We start from the raw sequence: 22,102 nt of genomic DNA on the forward strand, positions 1-22,102 counted from the left end.
TTGCCATCACAGGAACAGTGGTTTTCATTTCCTGTTTCTAGGGCAGAAGTGATGTAGCCATGCTCTCCTCCGGCCGAATGCTGAGCTGCATTCAGGACTTCCATCAGCTTGCAGCAGACTCCAGCCGCCATTTCTGAGCGCTGTCCTCCTGCTTCTTACTTCCACTACACTGTTTTGGGGGCCAGGTGCCTCCGGCCTCTGGTCCTTGGCTCCCCTTCCTCATCAGCGTGTGTCCCAGGTGCACTCTCTGGCTTCTCTCACCAGGCCGAGTCCCCTACACTCAGGTCTATTGATTTTCCTTACTGTCTAGAGCATGGACATTGTTCAACAAATGTCTGTTGACTGCGGGTTATTATCACATCACTCAAAGCCATAAAAAGTCCAAAGGATTGATGCAAGTTATTGTATATACTCTACTTTTATTCCCTTTACTATTATTTTTTTAATTTTTTGGTGGTACCAGGGGTGGAACCCAGGTGCTTTTCTTCCTCTGGGATATACTCCCAGACATATTTTATACTTTATTTGGAAACAGGGTCTCACTAAGTTGCTGAGAGCCTCACTCAGTAGCTGGGGCTGGCTTCAAACCTGCGCGATCCTCCTGTCTCCGCCTCCCAAGTGTGGGGATTACAAGCGTGCGCCACCACGCCCGGCCACAGCGTTCAACTCTTAAATTCATCTATCACCTTTGAGACTCAAAATTTTTTTCCCCTGTTCACTGATTTCAAAAACATGCATCAGATACTTGTTATGTGCCGGCTCCACACTAGGCACTAGGACACAAAAATAAGTGAGACGTAGTTCCTGACCTCAGGGAGCCTGGAGGTTAATAAGACGAGCACAGGAGGCCACGTCCAGGCCCTCTCAGGGTTTTCAGCAGGTGTGCTTTGCAGGCTGGTGCTATTTTAGTTATTTGCTTTATTTCCCCCTTTTTTTTCCTTGCAGCATCCAGGATTGAACCCAGAAGCATTCTACCTCTGAGCTATACCCTCAGCCCTATTTTTTTATTCTTTATTTTGAAACAGGGTTTCACTAAGTTGGGGAGGGCCTCACTAAGTAGCTGAGGCTGGCCACGAACCTGTGATCCTCCTCTCTGAGGCTCCAAGTACTGAGATTACAAGCGTGCATCACCGCACCTGGCTAGTTATTTGCCTTTTAAAAATATCATTTGAAATTCTGAAGCAGCTATTTTCATTTTCAAAATATATAATTATTTATGGTGTTGCCTATGCATTCATTCATTCATTCATTCATTCATTCATTCATTCATTTATTGGTGGTACTGGGGATGGAACCCAGGAGCCTTCTACTTCCAGGCTACACTCCCAGACCTATTTTATATTTTATTTGGAAACAAGGGTTCTTAAGACAGCTGAGGCTGGCTTCGAACCTGCGCAATCCTCCTGTCTCAGCCTCCCAAGCGTGGGGATTACAAGCGTGCGCCACCACGCCTGGCTTGCCTATGCTTTTAAAGCTGCATGTTTCTTCTGACCCAACTGCAGGAGAGTCTTAAAACCTTCCTCCTCCAAATCTCTGCTATCAGACAAGGAGTACACAGGGAAGGAAGGGTGGGAGATATGGCACATTCTCAACAATGGTTCATTCAACATTTATCTCAATCCCTCCCTGGGTTTATTCTCCTTCCTTCCTTCCTTCCTTCCTTCCTTCCTTCCTTCCTTTCTTTCTTTTTTTGCAGGTCTGGGGATGGAACCCAGGGGCATTTGACCTCCAAGCTATACCCCCTGCCCTATTTTTTATTCTCTATTTTGAAACAGGGTCTCACTAAGTTGCAGAGAGCCTAAGTAGCCGAGGCTGACTGCGAACTGCGATCCTCCTGTCTCAATCTCTCGAATGCTGGGATTACAGGCGTGCGCCGCCACACCCAGCTTTCTTCTTTTTTGAATGGTACTGGGGAGGGAACCCAGGGGCATTCTATCTCTGAGCTAAGCTCAACCTCCAGCTCTATTTTATTTTTGAAACAGGGTCTCACTAAGTTGGCCTCACTAAGTTGCTGGTTGCAAATCTGCAATCCTCCTGTCTCAGCGTCCCAAGTACTAGGATTAAAAGTGCACATAAATAATGCCCGTGTCCTAACATTCTTTTTGTACAATAGGGTCTGTAGTATTAAAAAGTATTTCCTTAGACGGGCGTGGTGGCGCACGCTTGTAATCCCAGTATGTGGGAGGCTGAGACAGGAGGATTGCAGGTTCCCAGCCAGCCTCAGCTACTTAGTGAAGCCCTTTATAATTTAGTGAGACCCTGTTTCAAAATAAACAAGAAACAAGGCTGGGGTATAGCTCATAGGTAGAAAATCCCTGGGTTCTATCCCTAGTACTGCAAAAATAAATAAATAAATAAATTAATTAATTAATTAAAAAGTACTTCCTTGAAGGTAAGGTTCTGAATGTTCCATTTTCCCCAAATTGCCATGCCCACATGTCTCCTAAAGAAAAGGATAGTCAACACCATTTCCCCGATCACCCCTTTTCTGTTCCCCAAAACTCTGCTAAGTTAAGGGAACAAGAGAACCAGCCTGGACTGGAAAGTCCAGATACACCTCTCGAGCGCTTTCCCTTACGCACACCAGGAACAGGGCCAGTTAGCGTTAGCTGTAGGAAGCTTTCTCGCTTGTGCTCGAAGGCAGCTGCTGGTACAGGGGAGGTAAGCAAGCTGATGCTGATATATCACTGCTTTTGCAGCTTAACCTATAAAAATCCCTGTGAGTGGGGACGGGCGTGGAACTGAGGGCACCATGGAAAAGGTGTGTCAGGACAAAACTGAGCAAGAGGCGGCACCGCCGGGGGAAGCACTGTGAGGAAGAGGTGCCGCCAGCCTTTCGCCTGTGGACTCGCCTTGGCACAGACACTGATCACCTGTAGGCTTGCCCCAATAAAACATGTCTCCCGTGCTCACCGTCTTTAGCCTGTCTGCAAACTGCCCCATGCCCTGGCCCAAAGGGGCTGTGGACAGGACACCTCATGAGGCCACAGATGCAGGCGTGAACAGCGCAGGGGAAGTGATGGCAGCTGGGAGCTGAGGCAGCTGGGATAGAGGTTCCGCTGCTGGAGGCCTGACGTCCCAAGTCCTAGCGGTGGGCGATGACTTCAGTGGGTTCTTTTAGGTTAGTACCCAGGCACAGCTGGTGCTTCTCTTTACAAAACAGCATCTATGCCCTTCCTAGAGATTCTATGAATTGCCTCATACCCTGTAATAAACCATTTTCTGCTTTAAACTAGTCGTTGCAGATTCTGTTTTCTGCAATAAGGACCCTGATAGATACAGTAGGATAGTAAATGAATGGACGTGTATTTTTATTTTTTTATTTACTTTTTAATTTTTGGTGGTACCAGGGATGGAACCCAGGAGCTTTCTACCTCCAGGCGACACTCTCAGACCTATTTTATATTTATTTGGAAACAGGGTCTCTCTAAGTTGCTGAGAGCCTCACTAAGTAACTGAGGCTGGCTTCAAACCTGTGCGATCCTCCTGTCTCAGCCTCCCAAGGACTGGGATTGCAAACGTGCGCCACCACGCTTGGCTTATAGATATGTATTTTTATTTTTATTTTATTTTTTTGGTGGTACTGGGGGGTTCCTGGAAACCCTTCTACCTCCGGGCTACACTCCCAGACCTATTTTTATACTTTTTTATTTGGAAACAGGGTCTCTTAAGCCAGCGCAGCTGGCTTCAAAACTGCACGATCCTCCTGTCTCTGCCTCCCAAGCGAGGGGATTACAAGCGTGCGCCACCACACCTGGCTAGACATGTATTTTTAAACAAAGTTCCAATGTGTTACATGTGGGCTCTCTACATTTTTTTTTCTGGTAGTACTGGGGATTGAAATCAGAGGCTCTGAGCTACACCCCCAGCTCTTTTTATTTTGGAATGGGATCTCACTAGGTAGCCGATAGTCTCACCAACTTGTTGAGGCTGGCTTCAAGCCTGCAATCCTGTCTCAGCCTCCCAAGTACAAGGATTACAGGCATGAGCCACCACACCCGGCTCAACACTACTCTTAAAACAGATTCATACATACTTCTGAAACAGTTCTGGGAAGGCCTTGTAAATTGAAGAATTTTTTTTTTATAATGCTGGGGATAGAACCCAGGGCTCCAGGCATGCTACCTTGCCAGCCCAAGCTGAGGGAGTTTTGTTGATTGTTTTTAGTATAGAAATTAAGGTTCTAGTTGAGTGTGGTGATACACGCTTGTAATCTCAGTACTTGGGAGGCTGAGACAGGAAGATCGCAGGCTCTCACCCATCCTCAGCTACTTAGTGACAACCTCCACAACTTAGTGAGACCCTGTTTAAAAATAAAGAATAAAAAATAGGTAGCTGGGGGTATAGCTTGAAGGTAGAATGCTCCTGGGGTTGAATCCCTGGTCCTGGTGTGGGGGGGGGGATTAAGGCTCTGCCCAATTTCTTACATTTGAAATGAATTCTTTTGTTGGAGGAACGACACTGGTTTCTGGAAAGCTTTTCTTTACCAACTGTGTTTCGTATAACTGCGCTCTCCCTAAATAAATACATTTCCTACAAATATATTTTTTTTTACCTTTTTTTGAGACAGGATCACATTGTATTGCCCCAGCTGGTCTCAAACTTGGGGGTTCAAGTGATTCTCCTGCCTCAGCTGAAAAGCTGTGACTACGGACATGTGTTGCCATCCTTAAGACAATTTTTCTCATAATTGAAGAAGAGGCCCATTACCTTTTGGGTCACAGTGCTCTTGGGTATCTGATAAAAGCTTATTGGTGTCTCACCTCCAAATAAACACACAGCCATGGTCTGGCTACATGTTCCTGAAAGGCACACATGTTAAAGTGTGGCCCCCGCCATGGAATGGTTGAGAGACGGCAGACCCTTAAGAGGTGGGGCCTAGCCGGGTGTTGTGGCGCACGCTTGTAATCCCCGCACTTGGGAGGCGGAGACAGGAGAATCGCGCAGGTTCGAAGCCAGACTCGCTGGCTTAAGAGATCCTGTTTCCAAATAAAAATATAAAAAATAGGTCTAGGAGTGTAGCCCGGAGGTAGAAGGGCTTCTAGGAACCCCAGTACCACCAAAAAAATAAATAAATAAAAAAAAATAAAGAAGAGGTGGGGCCTAGTTGGACGTCTTTTGGTTATAGGAGGGCATGCCCTTGCAGGGATACCAGGACCTGGCTCCTCCAGTTTCTCTTTTTTTGCCTCCTGGCTGCCAAGAGTCGAGCAGCTTCCTCTGCCACACATTCTCACCAGGATGTACTGCCTCAGCACATGCCCCAAAGCAACGTGCCAGCCACGTCCTGAGACCCAAAAAACTGTCGCCTAAAATAAACCTTTCCTCTTTTGAAGTTTAAAATACCTTAGGTATTTTGTTAATGAAAAGCTGACTAACATATATACAAATACATTCCCATAATTTTGTATATAACATAAGGAGATTTAAATTGAGAATGCCTTTCTATGTCTCTTAAATCCTTGAAATGTTTTCATTAAACCAAGGTCAAAAACTCCTACTCTTGAATAATAGACATCTTTTCCAAAACCAGCATTTGATATCCCTTAGGATGAAGGGGAAAATTTGACTAAAAATCAGACATTTTTTTTTAGAAAAGTAACTTCTTATATTTACTGACAAAGAAAAGTTTTAAAAAAAATTCTTTCTCAAAAATCAGAAAATAGGTCAGGCATGGCACACGCTTGTAATCCCAGCATTTTGGGAGGCTGAGACAGAAAGATCGAGGTTCGCGGACAGCCTCAGCTACTTAGTGAGGCCCTTTGTAACTCAGTGAGACCCTGTTTCAAAATAAAGAATAGAAAATAGAGCTGGGGGCGTAGCTTGGAGGTAGAATGCCCCTGGGTTTCATCCCTAGTACCACCACCAAAACAAAATAAAACACAAAAAACCCAGAAAATTAATCAACCTTTGTTCCCACTTTCACTCCCCCCACATACTCACCATGTTTTGGGCTGAGGATGGGAAACGGATCTCCCAGTTTCCAGAAGAAATACATGAAGGTCAACCATAAGACACAGGAAAAAAGCAGTCGCTGTTTATGCACTAAGACAGAGGAGACAAGTCTGTTAGGGCAAACCTATATACCAAGAGCTTGCTCTACTTAAAAAAAAACCAGCGTATACTAATCCATATTTGGCTTGCTTGTCCACTTGGTAAACAAGTGGTAGAACTATACAATGTTCAGTGAAAGCCCCCTTACTACCTTAAGAGAAACTTGGCTGAAATTAAGTTGCGGATTGAGTTAAGGGACATTCTAGTAGAAGCAGAAAGGAGGCTGTGGCAGGACAGACAAGCTAGCTATCACTTGCTATTCATTCTGTTACCGCTTTAGGACACTGTGAGGTGCCCCCCCTAGCAGCAGCTGATGGAAGTACTGTAGAGATGAGGCTGCCCACAAGCCCAGCCCTCACAATACTTATTCCAATCTGTGAACTGACATACGAAGGCAAAGTACTCACACAGTCGGATGCTGCTCACGATAAAATAGCCAATGTAAAAAGGCACCATGAAAACCAGGATCAGCAGAATTACACACAAGTTCATTTTCCAGTGAAAGTAACGGGAGCTGAAATAAGTAAGCATACAATAGCACCAGGAGGGGAAAAGGGCAGGAACTGTCATTCTCTTCAGACTTCCAAAAGATCTCTTGCTCTCTGAACTCAATACTGAGTATATCCCATCTAATTAGCCAACTAGGCGATTACTATCTATTTACTGGTAGAGATTAAAAATATAAATTTCTGGCTGGGCGTGGTGGTACACGCTTGTAATCCCAAGCATTCCGGAGGTGGAGATGAGAGGATCGTGGCTCCCGGACAGCCTCAGCTACATAGCGAGGCCCTTTGCAATTCAGTGAGATCCAGTTTGAAAAAATAAAGAGACTAAAAAATTAGGGCTGGGGGTGTAACTTGGAGGTACAATGCCCCTGGAATCCATCCCCAGAACCGCAAAAACAAACAAACATATATACATATATATATATACACACACACACACACACACACATACATACACATACATACACATACATATATATATATAATATATATATAAAGTTCTGAAAGGTATATATGACACTTGACTTCCTAAGAATTTCACCTAATAAAATGCTAATGAGCCGGGCATGGTGGCACACGCTTGTAATCCCCGCGCTTGGGAGGCTGAGACAGGAGGATCGCACGGGTTGGAAGCCAGCCTCAGCTACTTAGTGAGGCTCTCAGCAACTTAGTGAGACCCTGTTTCCAAATAAATAAATAAATAAATATATATATGTATGTCTGGGAGTATAGCCCGGAGGTAGAATGCCTCTGGGTTTCACCCCCAGTACCACCAAAAAAAAAAAAATGCTAATGGTTGAGATATATTCCATAGATAATATATAATAATGCATAATTTCCAGTAGAATGGCTTATTTTGCTAACCACTATCTTATTCCAATATAAGAATTAAAAAAAACAAATGTTACTAGTAATATGTGCTATAAAGACTCAGAAATACTTCTTTTGTATTCTTATATTTTGTATTGTTTATATCATCTGCTTTGCATGACTTTTATTACTGTTTACAAAATTCAGGCTGAGACAAAAGGATCACAGGTTCATGGCCAGCCTCAGCTACTCAGCTAGGTCCTTTGCAACCCAGTGAAACCCTGTTTCAAAATAAAAGCTAAAAAATGGGGCTGGGGGTGTAGCTTGGAGGTAGAATGCCCCTGGGTTCCATCCCCATTACCAAACACAAACAAAAATCATTAAAATTTGTTACTTTTACTTTTCACAATAGTATTATGACACATAGTACAGAACATAAGAGTGTTTAGTATTTTCACAGATCTTTGCAACCATCACCACATTCGTTTAGAATACCTTTGTTACTCCATACAGAAACCCTGTATCCATAACCAATAACTTTCCATGATCTCCATCCCCTCAACTCTGGGAAATTACCAAAGCAGCCACCAAAATATTTCTCTTTCTATGGATTTAATTATTCTAGACATTTCATATGAATATAATCAAGTAATATGTGGTACTGGGGATTGAACCCAGAGGCGTTTTACTTCTGAGCTACATCCCTAGTCCTTTCAATTTTTTATTTTGAAGCAGGGTCTCACTAAGTTCCTGAGGGCCTCACGAAGTCGCCGAGGCTGGCCTCCAATCTGCACTCTTCCTGTCTCATCCTCCCAAGTACCGGTATCACAGGCATCACCACCATGCCGGGGCTGTGTGGTCTTTTATATCTAGCTTCCTTCACACAGCACCTTTGAAGGTTCACTCATGTTGTAGAATGTGTCGATAATTCATTCTTTCCTACAAGGTCTATAACAGTCATCCCATGTTTACCCAGTCACTAGCTGACAGATGTTGGCTTGTCTCACCATTTGGTTACTATGTCTCTAACATTACTGGACAGGGCTCAGTGTGCCTCTGTTTTCTCTCTAGGTAGAAGTGGAAGGAAGTGAGACACTGCCACTGTTTCCAATGAGGCCACATCACTATTCAGATCCTTTGTCCACTTTTTAAATTGTGTGATCTTCTTACTACTGAATTATAAAGAATTTTTTTGAGGGGTTACTGGGGATGAAACCCAGGGGCATTCTACCTCCGAGCTACACCCCAGCCCTATTTTTTTTTTTTATTCTTTATTTTGAAACAGGGTCTGAGTTGCAAAAGGCCTCACTAAGTAGCTGAGGCTGGCCGCGAACCACGATCCACCTGTCTCAGCCTCCCAAATGCTGGGATTACAAGTGTGAGACACCACGCCCGGCTTAGCTTTTAAGTTTTCTAATGATCAATATAAAATTATTACTGATTTATTAATGGATTATTACCAAAATAATGAAATTTCTCCAAAGATTTAATAAGGAAGAAAATATGAGGGCAATTTAAAATGTTTTGACCAATGTCCTTTCAAAGGAAGTATCAGTGAGTTAGAGGGTTGGTTCTTACTACTTCCAGTACAGATGACAGTGTCAGTAAACAGTACCCTACAGGGAATCAAAACATTTAGTTCAGATATACTGACAGCTTTTTGCTTATCCAGATTAACCCTGGGTAGAGCATCCAGAGAGGTGAGCAAACTGTGTATCCTCCAGGCAGTCCAATACAGTATTTCAGCTAAACTTCTGAGACATACCTGGAGACAGCAGGTTTGAAGTGACAAGTGTTCCAAGTGTAATTTGTACTGCCGATTAAAAGTGAACTGCAACCGGGCGTGGTGGCCCACGCTTATAATCCCCGCGCTTGGGAGGCGGAGACAGGAGGATCACGCAGGTTCGAAGCCAGCCGCGCTGGCTTAAGAGACCCTGTTTCCAAATAAAAATGTAAAATAAAATAGGTCTGGGAGTGTAACCTGGAGGTAGAAGGGTTTCCAGTAATCCCAGTACCACCAAAAAAAAAAAAAAAGTGAACTGCAACCTGGACGTGGTAGCGCATGCTTGTAATCCCAGCATTCAGGAGGCTGAGACTAGAGGATCACGGTTCGTGGCCAGCCTCAGCTACTTAGTGAGGCCCTCCGCAACTCAGTGAGACCCTGTTTCAAAATAAAGAATAAAAAATAAGGCAGGGGGTGTAAGTTGGAGGTAGAATGTCCCTTGGGTTCCATCCCCAGACCCGCACACAAACACACACAAAGTGAACTACATGTTTTAATTAGTATTTTGAGCTGAGAGTAAGTTATTAAAAAAAAAAAAGAAGAAGGATCCTAACAAGATTCAATATTTGAATTGGAGGCCATAAAGCTCTGCTCAGATGTAAGCTGAAGAACTGCTGTTAGGGCCAAGATTCTCTTGAAACTTTTCTGAATCCAGTCAATGAAAAAAGATAATACTTGATTAGGTACACATTTCTATTCCACAGGGCCAATTACTAGCATGAAGAAATAAGTATAATCGCAGAAATGTCTCAGCTTGAACAAACCCAACCTCCAAAAAGCACTCAAAAAAGAACCAGATGTTAACATTATTATTTCCATTCTTTAAGATGAACTATTTCAGAAACTTGAAAAACTATACAAAGTACAACTGGTATTTGCCATAGGAAATTATATGGAATTGTTATTTTTAAAAGAGATGAAGCTGCCAGGTGTGGTGGCGCACGCTTGTAATCCCAGGATTCGGGAGGTGGAAACTGGAGGATCGCGGTTCGTGGACAGCCTCAGCTACTTAGCAAGGGTCTTCCCAACTTACTGAGAATGTTTTAAAACTAAAGGAGGACTTAAAAAAAAAAAAAAAAAGGCCCGGGGGGTGGGTAGCTTAGAGGTAGAATGCCCCTGGGTTCCATCCCCAGTACCGGGAAAAAAAAAAAGGAAAAAAGAAAAAAAAAAAAAAAAAGAAACCAAGTGCAGTGGTGCACACTTGTAATACCAGTACTTGGGAAGCTGAGACAGGAGGATTACAGATTCGAGAACAGCCTTAGCAGGCAGTGAGACCTTCATCAACCTAGTGAGAGTCTCATCAACATAGTGAGATGGGATTTCAAAATAAAAATAAAAAATAGGGTTGGATGTCCTTCAGAGGCAGAATGCCTCTGAGTTCAATCTCCAGTAAGAAACAACAACAACAACAACAAAAGCTGAAGGGTATCATCTACCATAAACAGAGCTATGGTTCTATCATCCATCTATCTATCTATCTATCTATCTATCTATCTATCTATCTATCTATCTATCTATCTATCTATCTGTGCAGTACTGGGGATGACACCCAGGGGCATTTTTACCTCCAAGCTATACCCCAGCCCTATTTATTCCTTTATTCCTTCCTCCCTCCCCTCCCCCCTCCTCCCTCCCTCCCTCCCTCCCTCCCTCCCTCCCTCCCTCCCTTCCTTCCTTTTGTGGTACCAGGGATGGAACCCAGGGGGCACTCAACCGCAGAGCTACACCCCCAGCCCTATTTTTTATTCTTTATTTTGAAACAAGGTCTGAGTTGCAAAGGGCCTCACTAAGTAGCTGAGGCTGTCAATGAACCACATCCTCTGGTCTCAGTCTCCCAGATGCTAGGATTACAAGTATGTGCCAGCATGCCTGCCTCCTTATTCTTTATTTTGTAACAGGGTCTCACAGAGTTGCAAAGGGCCTCACTACATGGCCGAGGCTGGCTGCGAACTGCAATCCTCCTGTCTCAGCTTCCCAAATGCTGGGATTATCTGAGACATAGCCCTTTGGATCAACACCTGGATCCATGACCAGAAAGCTTTGACCTGGCAGCTGCCTGTTTTACTGGAGTACAGCCACACCATGCATTTGTACTGACTATTGTTGCTTTTTTTTGTTTGTTTGTTTGCAGGTCTGGGGATGGAACTCAGGGGTATTCAACCCCTGAGCTACACCCCCTGCCCTATTTTTTATTCTTTATTTTGAGACAGGATCTCACAAAGTTGCGGAGGGTCTCACTAAGTAGCTGAGGCTGTCCGTGAACCGCGATCCCCCAGTCTCAGCCTCCTGAATGCTGGGATTACAAGCGTGCGCCACCACGCCGGCTCTACTGTTGCTTTTGGTTTACAGTAAGTAGCATAGGATAGAAAACCCATGGTCCATAAAGTTGGAAATATTTACTACCTGGCCCTTCACACAAAAAAATCTGCCAGCCTCTTTTCAGACAGCAGTGAAACATCCAGGATGTGATAATAAAATTTAATAACCAGCATATAAAATGTTTTCTATTCTCCATCATCATCTGTTCTATATACAGCTCATCTAAAAGATGTTTGGGTTATTAAAAAACAAGTAGTTTTTTTTTTTTTTGGTGGGTCTAGGGATGGAACCCAGGGGCATTCGACCTCCGAGCTACACCTCTGCTGTATTTTTTATTCTTTATTTTGAAACAGGATCTAAGTTGCGGAGGGCCCCACTAAGTAGCTGAGGCTGTCTGCAAATTGCAATCCTCCGGTCTCAGCCTCCCAGATGCTGAGATTACAAGCGTGTGCCACTACATCCAGCTCAAGGACAAGTTTATTTATTTATTTTTTATTTTTGGTCGTTCTGGGGGTGAAACCCAGGGGCTTTTTACCTCTGGGCTATACTCCCAGACCTATTTTTGTATTTTTTTTATTTGGAAACAGGGTCTCACTAAGTTGCTGAGAGCCTCACTAAGTAGCTGAGGCTGGCTTCGAGCCTGTGTGATCCTCCCATCTCAGCCTCCCAAGCACTGGGATTATAGGCGTGCGCCACCACGCCCGGCTCAAGAACAAGTTTAAAAGTAGAACAGTCAAAGAATCAGATGTGGTGACACAACCTGTAATCCCAGTGCTTGGGAGGCTGAGACAGAAGAACTGCAGTCAAGTAGCCTTGGCAATTTAGTGAGACTCTCAGTAACTAGTGAGACCATGTTTCAAAATGAAAAATAAATGCTGGGCATGGTGGCGCACGTTTGTAATGCCCGCGCTTGGGAGGCAGAGACAGGAGGATTGCACAGGTTCGAGGCCAGCCTCACTGGCTTAAGACCCCTGTTTCCCAATAAAATATAAAATAGGTCTGGGAGTGTAGCCTGGAGATAGAAGGGTTCCATCCCCAGTACCAAAAAAAAAAAAAAAAAAAAAGAAAAAAGAAAAGAAAATGGGACTAGGGTACACCTCAGAAGCAGAATGCTCCTGGATAAATCTCTAATACCACCCTCCCCCCAAAAAAATTTTAGGTTTTTAATTTTTTTCCACTTTGATTCTTGAAAAAAAGATTTGAGAGTACAGTCTCTCTAGTGTCTGAGGCCTATAATGAGCTTATCTAGTTTAGCTCAGCACTGATTCCTGACTAGAGTGAAAGGCCACTTTATTCATAATAGATCCTGCCACAGGGTGATTAAAAAAAAAAAAAAAAGCACAACCCAGCCGGGTGTGGTGGCGCACACTTGTAATCCCAGCACTTAGGAGGCTGAGACAAGAGAATCACACAGGTTTGAAGCCAGCCTCAGCTACTTAGTGAGGTTCTCAGCAACTTAGTGAGATCTTGTTTCCAATTAAAGTATAAAAATAGGTCTGGGAGATGCCGGGCGTGGTGGCACATGCTTGTAATCCCCGAGCTTGGGAGGTGGAGACAGGAGGATCTCGCAGGCTTGAAGCTGGTCTCACTAGCTTAAGAGACCCTGTTTCCAAATAAAAATATAAAAAATAGGTCTGGGAGTGTAGCCCGGAGATAGAAGGGTTTCCAGAAACCCCAGTACCACAAAACAAAACAAAACAAAACAAAAAACCCACGACCCAACTCATACAGGTGATGGCCTAAAAAATACTCAAGCTTGCAGTTTAACAAGCAAGAAATAGTGTGTGTGTGTGTGTGTGTGTGTGTGTGTGCGCGAGCGAGCGAGAGAGAGAGAGAGAGAGAGAGAGAGAGAGAGAGAGAGAGAGAGAGAGAGACTGACTGACTGGAGATTGAATTCAGGGGCATTCTACCTCTGAGCGATAGCCCTAGCCCTAGTTTAGTTTTTATTTGTTCTGTGTGTGTGTGTGTGTGTGTGTGTGTGTGTGTGTGTGTGTGTGTGGTGCTGGGATTGAACCCAGGGGCATTCTACCTCTGAGGTACACCCTAGACCTAGTATTCTTCTTATTTTGAAACAGGGTCTCACTAAATTACAGAGGGCCTCACTAAGTAGCTGAGCTGCGAACCTGGATCCTCCTATCTCAACCTCCCAAGTACTGGGATTGGGCTCAGAGGTGTAGCTCAGAGGTGAGGTAGAATGCCCCTGGGTTCAATCCCCAGCACCACAGCATCACAAATAACTAACTAACTAAATAATTAATTAATTAATCTAAATTCAGCTCAGCATGGTGATGCACGCTTGTAATCCCAGCACTTGGGAGGCTAAGACAGGAGGATCATGCAGGTTCAAAGTCAGCTTCAGCTACTTAGTGAGGCTCTCAGCAACTTAGTGAGACCTTGTTTCCAAATAAAATATAAAATAAGTCTGGGAGTGTAGCCCAGAGGTAGAAAGCCCCTGAGTTCCATCCAAGTACCACAAACAAGCAAACCAACCAACCAGCAAAAAAAAAAAAAAAAGAAAAGAAAAGAAAAAACTCTAAATTCAATCAAACTTGACCATGCCTATAAAATCAACAAGCAAGTAAGATTATGACTACTGGAATTCAGAGAGAGGTCTGAACAATTGTGACCCTGCAGGTGAAGGTCTGCAGTTACTGAGACTAAATTATGCACATGGTAGGTATTTTCAGCTCTAAGATCCAGGTGAGTAGCACAGCGCTCCAAGAGGATGGTTATTAGTTATTAGTAGTCTTACCTGCTATTCAGTACTTCTAAGATTTCAAAGATGATAAGCTCAAACATGGTACAGGAAAATGCAAAAGTCACAGAGAAGATCACCTGCACCACGTACTGGCGCACCTGTTTAAAGCCAAAGAGACCAGCAGTCAGTCATTTCCTTGCATGCAATTCCTATCGATAATCTTCTGGTGATGAGACAGAAAACTTTTTTATTTTCTTGTGGTACTAGGAATGGAATCCAGGGGCCTTTTACCTCTGGGCTAGACCCCAGACCTGTTTCATTTCTTATCTGGAAACAGGGCCTTGCTAAATTACTGAGAGCTTCACTATGTTGATGAGGCTGGTTTTGAACCTGTAATCCTCCTATCCCAGCCTCCCAAGTACTGGGATTACAAGTGTGTACCCCAAGTACTGGGATTACAAGTGTGTACCACCAAGCAGAAAACTTATTTTGGAGAAATTCTCAAGTCATTGGAAAGAAGACTTGGGACTAAAGAAATAGATTAGAGTGTACTAGTAAGGTGTAGTGGTACACGCTTGTGATCCCAGCACTTGGAAATCTTAAACAGGAAGATCGTGGGTTCACAGCCAGCCTCAGGCAACTTAGTGAGACCCTCGGCAACTTAGCAAGATCCTGTTTTAAAGTAAAAAAAAAAAATAAAAAGAAGGGTTGGGGGTGTAGAAGTAGGGCTTATAGGTAGAATGCCAGTGAGTTCAATCCCCAGTACCAACCAAACAACAAAAAAAAACCAAAGAACAAAAACCAAAACAAAGTAGGTAGCACTCATGAGTCAAAGCTCACTATTGTCAACATCCACTCGTGGCGGGAGACTTTAAATAAGAAGATAAAGTTCAGGGTCAGAAGTAGCACTAATAACTCCTCATGTACACTGGCAAAAAATGATAGATCTGCATATGATGTTGAAGCTAAAAGGGGTTATTTATACTGTACATCTTGGATCAATTCTGGAACCTTCCCAGAGAAACAATAATGTATTAAGCAGAACAGATTCTCCAGAATTCTGGGCTCTTTCAGACAACTATCCAAACTCACTGGGGAGGTTTAACTTAGAGTATCCTAGAGATGACCCAAAGGTAGTCCATAACCGTGGACCCTATGTATATAAGGAGGATTAATTAGAATAGGTCCAGTCTCTGGTTGTGATTTTCTGAATCCAAGGCTTAAAATCAGAACCAAACTGGCCTTGGGATTTTGGTATTAATTTAAAAAGTAAGACTGGTAATTCAGGGCTAGATAGAGAAATTAAAGGTAACATTAGTGAGACATTATAAATTATCTCCCCCCAAAACAACTGTGTTTTTGGTGCATATCCTGTTAACTGAGGCCTGACTTTCATTGCTCCTAGCTTCTGGGCTATATGTGACTTAATTTTTTTCTTTTAAATCTTCTAAGTCTAATATTTACACAGTTCTCATTTGGCAAAAAGCTGCTTCTTCTTCTTTTTTTTTTTGTGGGTTTAGGGGTGGAACCCAGAGGCATTCTACCTCCAAGCTACACCCTCTGCCCTATTTTTTATTCTTTATTTTGAAACAGGGTCTCACTGAGTTGCAGAGGGCCTCACTGAGTAGCTGAGGCTGTCCGCAAACAGCCTCCCAGGTGCTGGGATTACAAGTGTGAGCCACTACACCCGGCTTGGCAAAAGCTTCTTATCTTGGAAAAGAACATGATCTTTCTTTAACAGAAGAATTTTTTTTGTTGCATTTTAACACAATCTAAATTTATGCAGTATAAGCATAATACAATTTCTTCTCACCTCATAGTCCTTAAACAATTGGCGCATGAAGAAAAGCCACCCAAATCCAAAAAAGAGTATCTAGAAGAGAAAGAAGATAAAACATCAATATACACCTTATTCTGAGAAATGCCTTAACCAGAAATGCCTTAACTATTTTATGATAAAACATCTCCTAGAGAACTTTTTTCAGAGATTAAAGATGAGGTCTACTTATCACAATGGAAAGAGATGTTAAAATGCTCTTAAATTTTTGAAATTATCTATGCTCCAGAATTTTTTTTTTTTTTTTTTGTGGTACTGGGGGTGGAACCCAGAGGCTTTCTACCTCCAGGCTATACTCCCAGACCTATTTTATTCTTTATTTGGAAACAGGGTCTCACTAAGTTGCTGAGAGCCTCACTAAGTAGCTGAGGCTGGCTTCGAACCCGTGTGATCCTCCTGCAGCCTCCCAAGCGCGGGGAATACAAGCATATGCTACCACGCCTGGCTCCAGAATGTTTTAACAAAAGTAGAAGTATGTGTATATTTTTCGAGTCATTTTTTTTTTGTGTGTGTGGTACTGGGGATGGAATTGGGGGCATTTTACCTCCAAGCTACACTTCCAGCCCCTCCTTTTTTTTTCTTTACTTTGAAACATGAGCTAAGTAGCTGAGGCTGTCTGCAAACCACAATCCTCCTGTCTCAGCCTTCCAAATGCTGGGATTACAAGTATGTGCCACCACGCCTGGCTCCTTTTTTATTTTTCTAATTCTTCAGCTAAGCAGAAGAGACGATTTACTGACTCGTGTTACAGTCAGCCACAACAGAGAGAACTAGTGCAGAATGCTAAAGGTCCCGTGCAAGGACCAGTAGGGGCTGTTTGTTACAAGCAAGGTGTCTGTCTGTCAGAGGTGGTCTTGGCGATCGGATGCAATGAAAATTACCGATCTACCGAGGCAAATTCTGGACAGGAGCACGCAGTCCCACAACTCGCGCCAGGGCCGCCGACCTCTGGCCATCTTCTCTGCTCCTTTGGCCTTCATGGTGCATGTGACAGTCTCCGTGGGCCTCTGCCTCATCTTTTTCTCTTGCGCTTCAGTCTGCACACTCATTTTTTCCTCCACTTGGCTCTCATGGCACAAAGGTTTCTAAGAAGATGGTGCTAAGGCCGACAGCGCCATAGCCTTATAATCATTTTATGAGCCAGAGAAATGAGCACACAGACAAGAACTCAGTGAAATTTGCTTCTTACGGTGATCTTTATTTTTTGGTGGTACTGGGGGTGGAACCCAGAGGCTTTCTACCCCTGGGCTATACTCCCAGACCCATTTTATACTTTATTTGGAAACAGGGTCTCACTAAGTTGCTGAGAGCCTCACTAAATAGCTGAGGCTGCCTTTGATCCTCCTGTCTCAGCCTCCCAAGCACGGGGATTACAAGCGTGCGCCACCATGCCCAGCTTTATGGTGATCTTTTTTTGCAAGCATCTAGAAAAAAAAAATAAACCTAAAACTTGAGATTGTGATAAAAAACAAAATAGTAGTAGAAATACCGGCTTTTTAAAAAATGTGTTTCCTTCAGCAAACTTTCTCCTCCATCCTGCCTAATCTATAAAAATGGTTTCCATCTTGGTGTAAAGCCAGGATTGCAGGATTCCACTTTTGTCAGTTTTAATTCAAACTGGCATCAAGAGACAGAGGCCACGTGACAGCTGACAGAGCTGTTTTTCCCCCACTAATAAACAGAGCCTTCTATACATGTGTGCATGAGCATATGTACACACACACACACACACACACACACACTCCCCCCCCCCTCTTGACACAACCCCATATAAAATTCTTCCGTGCCTTCCTGCAGACATTAGGAGCAAATGTAAACTCTCGAGCAGTCAGCATGAACTACTCCAGCCTCTTCGGAACCTCCAGCTTGTCAAACACTTTAGCCACCTGGAACTTCTGGTTCTGCAAACACACATTTCTTCATCCTCAGACCTCTGGTATCCTCCCCAGCCCTTTCCCACTTATAATCCTATATAGGCCTTAACATACTACTCTCTCTGGGAAGCCTTGTCTGTCCTTCTTAATACATAAATTGTTCCTTTTATCTTCTATTTCACCCCTGTACTGCCCTCATCAAAACACTAACCACACAGTTTTGAAATGTCTACATTTTTTTTGGTGGTACTGGGGTTTCTGGAAGTCCTTCTACCTCCGGGCTATACTCCCAGACCTATTTTATACTTTTTTAAAATTTGGAAACAGGGTCTCTTAAGCCAACGTGGCTGGCTTCGAACCTGCGCGATCCTCCTGTCTCTGCCTCCCAAACATGGGGATTACAAGCGTGCGCCACCACACCCAGCAAAATGTCTACATTTTTTTTGTGTGTGTGGTACTGGGGGTGGAACCCAGGGGCTTTTCTACCTCCAGGCTACACTCCCAGACCTATTTTTATATTTTATTTGGAAACAGGGTCTCACTAAGTTGCTGAGAGCCTCACTAAGTAGCTGAGGCTGGCTTCGAACCTGTGAGATCCTCCTGTCTCAGCCTACCAAGCGCGGGGATTACAAGCGTGCGCCACCACGCCTGGCTAAAATGTCTACATTTTTTAAGTGGTAAATTCTGTGAGGACATGGATCATGCCTGTCTTGTTAATCTTTGAATCCTAAGTGACCAGTACAGTAGCAGGCTCTCCATAAATGTTTGCCAAATGGCTAAATGGTTTACAGTAAAAAATGGGAGCTCTTCAATGACACTCAACCTTGACATCTTTGTAGTAATATCTATGTGCTATGCTAGGCGTGGGGAATTCAAAGATAAGACAATCAAGGTACTTAGATTACAATGTTAGAGGCACCAAATAAACAATTATAATGTAATACATACATACAGTGATAGAAACAGATACATAACATTATAAAATTATGTCAGTGAGACCAAACCACTGTGTACCAGGTTGGGTTAGATTTTTCTGAAGATAATAGCTGAGCTGAATGAAGGAGGTTGTTTTTAATGTGTTTCCTTCAGAGAACTTTTTCCACCATCCTGTCTAATCTATATAAATAGTTTCCATCTTGCTGTAAAGCCAGAATTGCAGGATTCTGGAGACTGTCATTTGAGGTTAAAACCCGATATGGTGTGCAAATCTTGGGATTATGTATATTTATTCAACAGAGGCTCCAAAATTACACACTCAGTAAGTTCCATACTCCCAAAATATTAGAAGCTGTTGTCTTAAAGGATGAGTAAGAATTAGGCAGGTAAGAGGCAGAGGTGGTGGGAAGCAGGAGGAAGCTTTCCAGAGAGCCAGGTGCATGCGCAAAGGCCCGGGGTAAACAGCATCGGTATACACTGGCAACTACACCCAGTTTGGTGTTGCTGGAAGATAACATTCAGAGAAGGGAGTGGTGAAGAGTGAGGCTTGGTCCAGGTGTAGTGGCACATGCCTGTAATCACAGCACTTAGGAGGTTGAGACAAGAGGATCACAGGTTCGAGGCCAGCTTCAGCAACTTAGCGAGATCCTATTTAAAAAAAAAAAAATTATCCGGCTGGGGTGTAGCTCAGTAGAATACCTTTGGATTCAATCCCCAGGTGCCTTCCCCCACCCTAAACGTCACCCCAAGGAACTTGGATAGATTATACTCTGTAGATGATGAGGGTCATTTAAACAAGAAATTATATGACCAGATTTGTTTTACATAGAGCACTAAGGTATCTGTGCAGAAGATATACTTGAAAGAAATAACTACAGGAAGAGAAACAGTACAGTTTGTTGCAGAGATGATAAAGACCTGAATTAGGACCTTGAAGGCAGAAGAGGAAGTGATGGATTTGAGATATTATTATTATTATTATTATTATTATTATTATTATTATTGTACTAGGGGTGGAACCCAGAGGCTTTCTACCTCTGGGTAATACTCCCAGCCCTATTTTTTATACTTTGTTTGGAAACAGGGCCTCACTATGTTCCCGAGAGCCTCACTAAGTAGCTGAGGCTGGCTTCGAATCTGTGCAATCCTCCTGTCTTAGCCTCCCAAGCGTGGAATTACAAGCGTGGGCCACCACTCCTGGCTATTATTATTATTATTATTGCAGGTCTGGGATGGAATCCAGAGGCATTTGACTTCCGAGCTACACCCCCTGCCCAATTTCTCTTTCTTTCTTTCTTTCTTTCTTTCTTTCTTTCTTTCTTTCTTCCTTTTTTTGGTGGTACTGGGGTTTCTGGAAACCCTTCTACCTTTGGGCTACACTCCCAGACCTATTTTTATACTTTTTTATTTGGAAACAGGGTCTCTTAAGCCAGCACGGCTGGCTCCGAACCTGCGTGATCCTCCTGTCTCCACCTCCCAAGCGCGGGGATTACAAGCGTGCGCCACCATGCCCAGCACCTTATTCTTTATTTTGAAACCGGGTCTCAGTGAGTTGCAGAGGGCCTCATTAAGTAGCTGAGGCTGTACATGAACCGTGATCCCCTGGTCTCAGCCTCCCAAATGCTGGGATTACAAGCGAGCACCACCACGCCTGGCTCAATTTGAGAATTATTTAGAAGATAAAATCAGCAGAAAGGAGTCAAGGATGAATACAGATGAAAAGTGGAGCCCCCTAGCTTATATAAAGAAGAATAGTAGTTTGGTAATGGGGATGGAGAAGAGGATGGGTTCATTTTTAGACATCATAAGGGACAGTGGGACAGCCAGGTCAAGGTGTCCAGCATCTGAATAAAAGACAGAGTCAAAGGTGGAAGTGAGATACACCTGTGAGTTGTACCAAGTACATGAGAACATCCAGTGGCAAAAAGGATCGGGAAGAGAGCAATGTGCCAAGAAGAAAACACTAGGGATAGGAATGTGAAGACGAAACAAAGAAAAACTGTTCAGAGAAACAACAGAACCAGGAGAGTGCTGTGTCCTGAAACCATGGATAGAAAGTTTAAAGGCATATTAAATAAAGGAGAGAGGGATGATAAAAGAAGAAATGAAAAACGCTCAAAGAGGCTTGGGATGTGGCTCAGTGGTAGAGTCCTTGCCTCACATCTGCAGGGTCCGGGGTTCAAGTCTCAGCACTGAAAAAAACAAACAAACAAAAGTGCAAAGAACTGAGATTTGCTGGGCAATGATGACTTTAAGGAGAAGAGTCTGAACAGCGAGGTGGAGGCAGACCCAGACTCTAGTGGGTTGGGGACCAAAGGGAGGTAAAGACAGTAAGCACAAATGACTCCAGGGAGAGCCAAATATGAGCAAGAAAACATTAGGCAGTAGTATCCTAGAGAAGCATGAGTGGTGAAGGGAAAGTGTATAGGCCAAGCGGAAGAAGGCAGGAGTGGACAGACAAAGATGAGGAAGAACTGGTGGACGCCAGAGGATGAGCTGACAGTGTTATCATGAGTATTACCATTATTAGCAGCTAACCTTAAATGACTTCACTCTATTCCTTTTTAGTGCTTTAGCATTAAAATCTCATAAAATCACTAAAATCCAGAAAAATAGGTTTCATAGTCCTATTCTCAAAGAAAGCGAAAGTCTAGGGAAGTTAATCGATTCATGAATGTCGGAATCAGGAGCCAAACTAAAGCCTGTGTGAGTGACTCTAAAACCTAGGTTTAGCCGGGAGTGGTGGCGCGCGCTTGTAATCCCAGCATTAGGGAGGCTGAGACTGGAGGATCGTGGTTCGCAGACAGCCTCAGCTACTTAGTAAGGCCCTCTGCAACTCAGTGAGACCCAGTTTCAAAATAAAGAATAAAAGCCGGGCGTGGTGGCGCATGCTTGTAATCCCCGCGCTTGAGAGGCAGAGACAGGAGGATCGCATAGATTTGAAGCCAGCTGAGCTGACTTAAGAGACTGTTTCCAAATAAAACTATAAAATAGGTCTGGGAGTGTAGCCCGGAGGTAGAAGGGTTTCCAGGAACCCCAGGACCACCAAATAAATAAATAAATAAATAAATAAATAAATAAATAAATAAATAAAATAGGGCAGGGAGTGTAGCTCGGAGGTCGAATGCCCCTGGGTTCCATCCTCAGATTCACAAAATTAATTAATTAATTAATTAATTAATAAAAAATAAAACTTATGCTTGAAAAAAAGAAAACCTCCAAAAACCCATGCTTGTCAGCACTTCCAGATGAGCTACCTCCCGCTCAGCGGAATAGGTGAAGAGGATG

General features: G+C 43.4%; 1 protein-coding gene across 1 annotated transcript in view; it reads right to left on the reverse strand.

Moving 5' to 3' along the window:
• GPR89A (G protein-coupled receptor 89A) overlaps positions 1–22,102 on the reverse strand; it is a gene marked incomplete at both ends in the record, with an annotated part of 50,890 nt that overhangs the window by 22,213 nt on the left and 6,575 nt on the right. The window contains 4 exons of the mRNA XM_080691624.1: positions 5,941–6,042; positions 6,459–6,565; positions 14,222–14,325; positions 15,981–16,040. Of these exons, the coding sequence (XP_080547750.1) occupies positions 5,941–6,042; positions 6,459–6,565; positions 14,222–14,325; positions 15,981–16,040 (373 nt within the window). The remainder of the gene's footprint in view (positions 1–5,940; positions 6,043–6,458; positions 6,566–14,221; positions 14,326–15,980; positions 16,041–22,102) is intronic.

This window comes from Muscardinus avellanarius (assembly GCF_963383645.1).
Source record: "Muscardinus avellanarius genome assembly, chromosome: 3".
NCBI classification, from domain to species: domain Eukaryota; kingdom Metazoa; phylum Chordata; class Mammalia; order Rodentia; family Gliridae; genus Muscardinus; species Muscardinus avellanarius.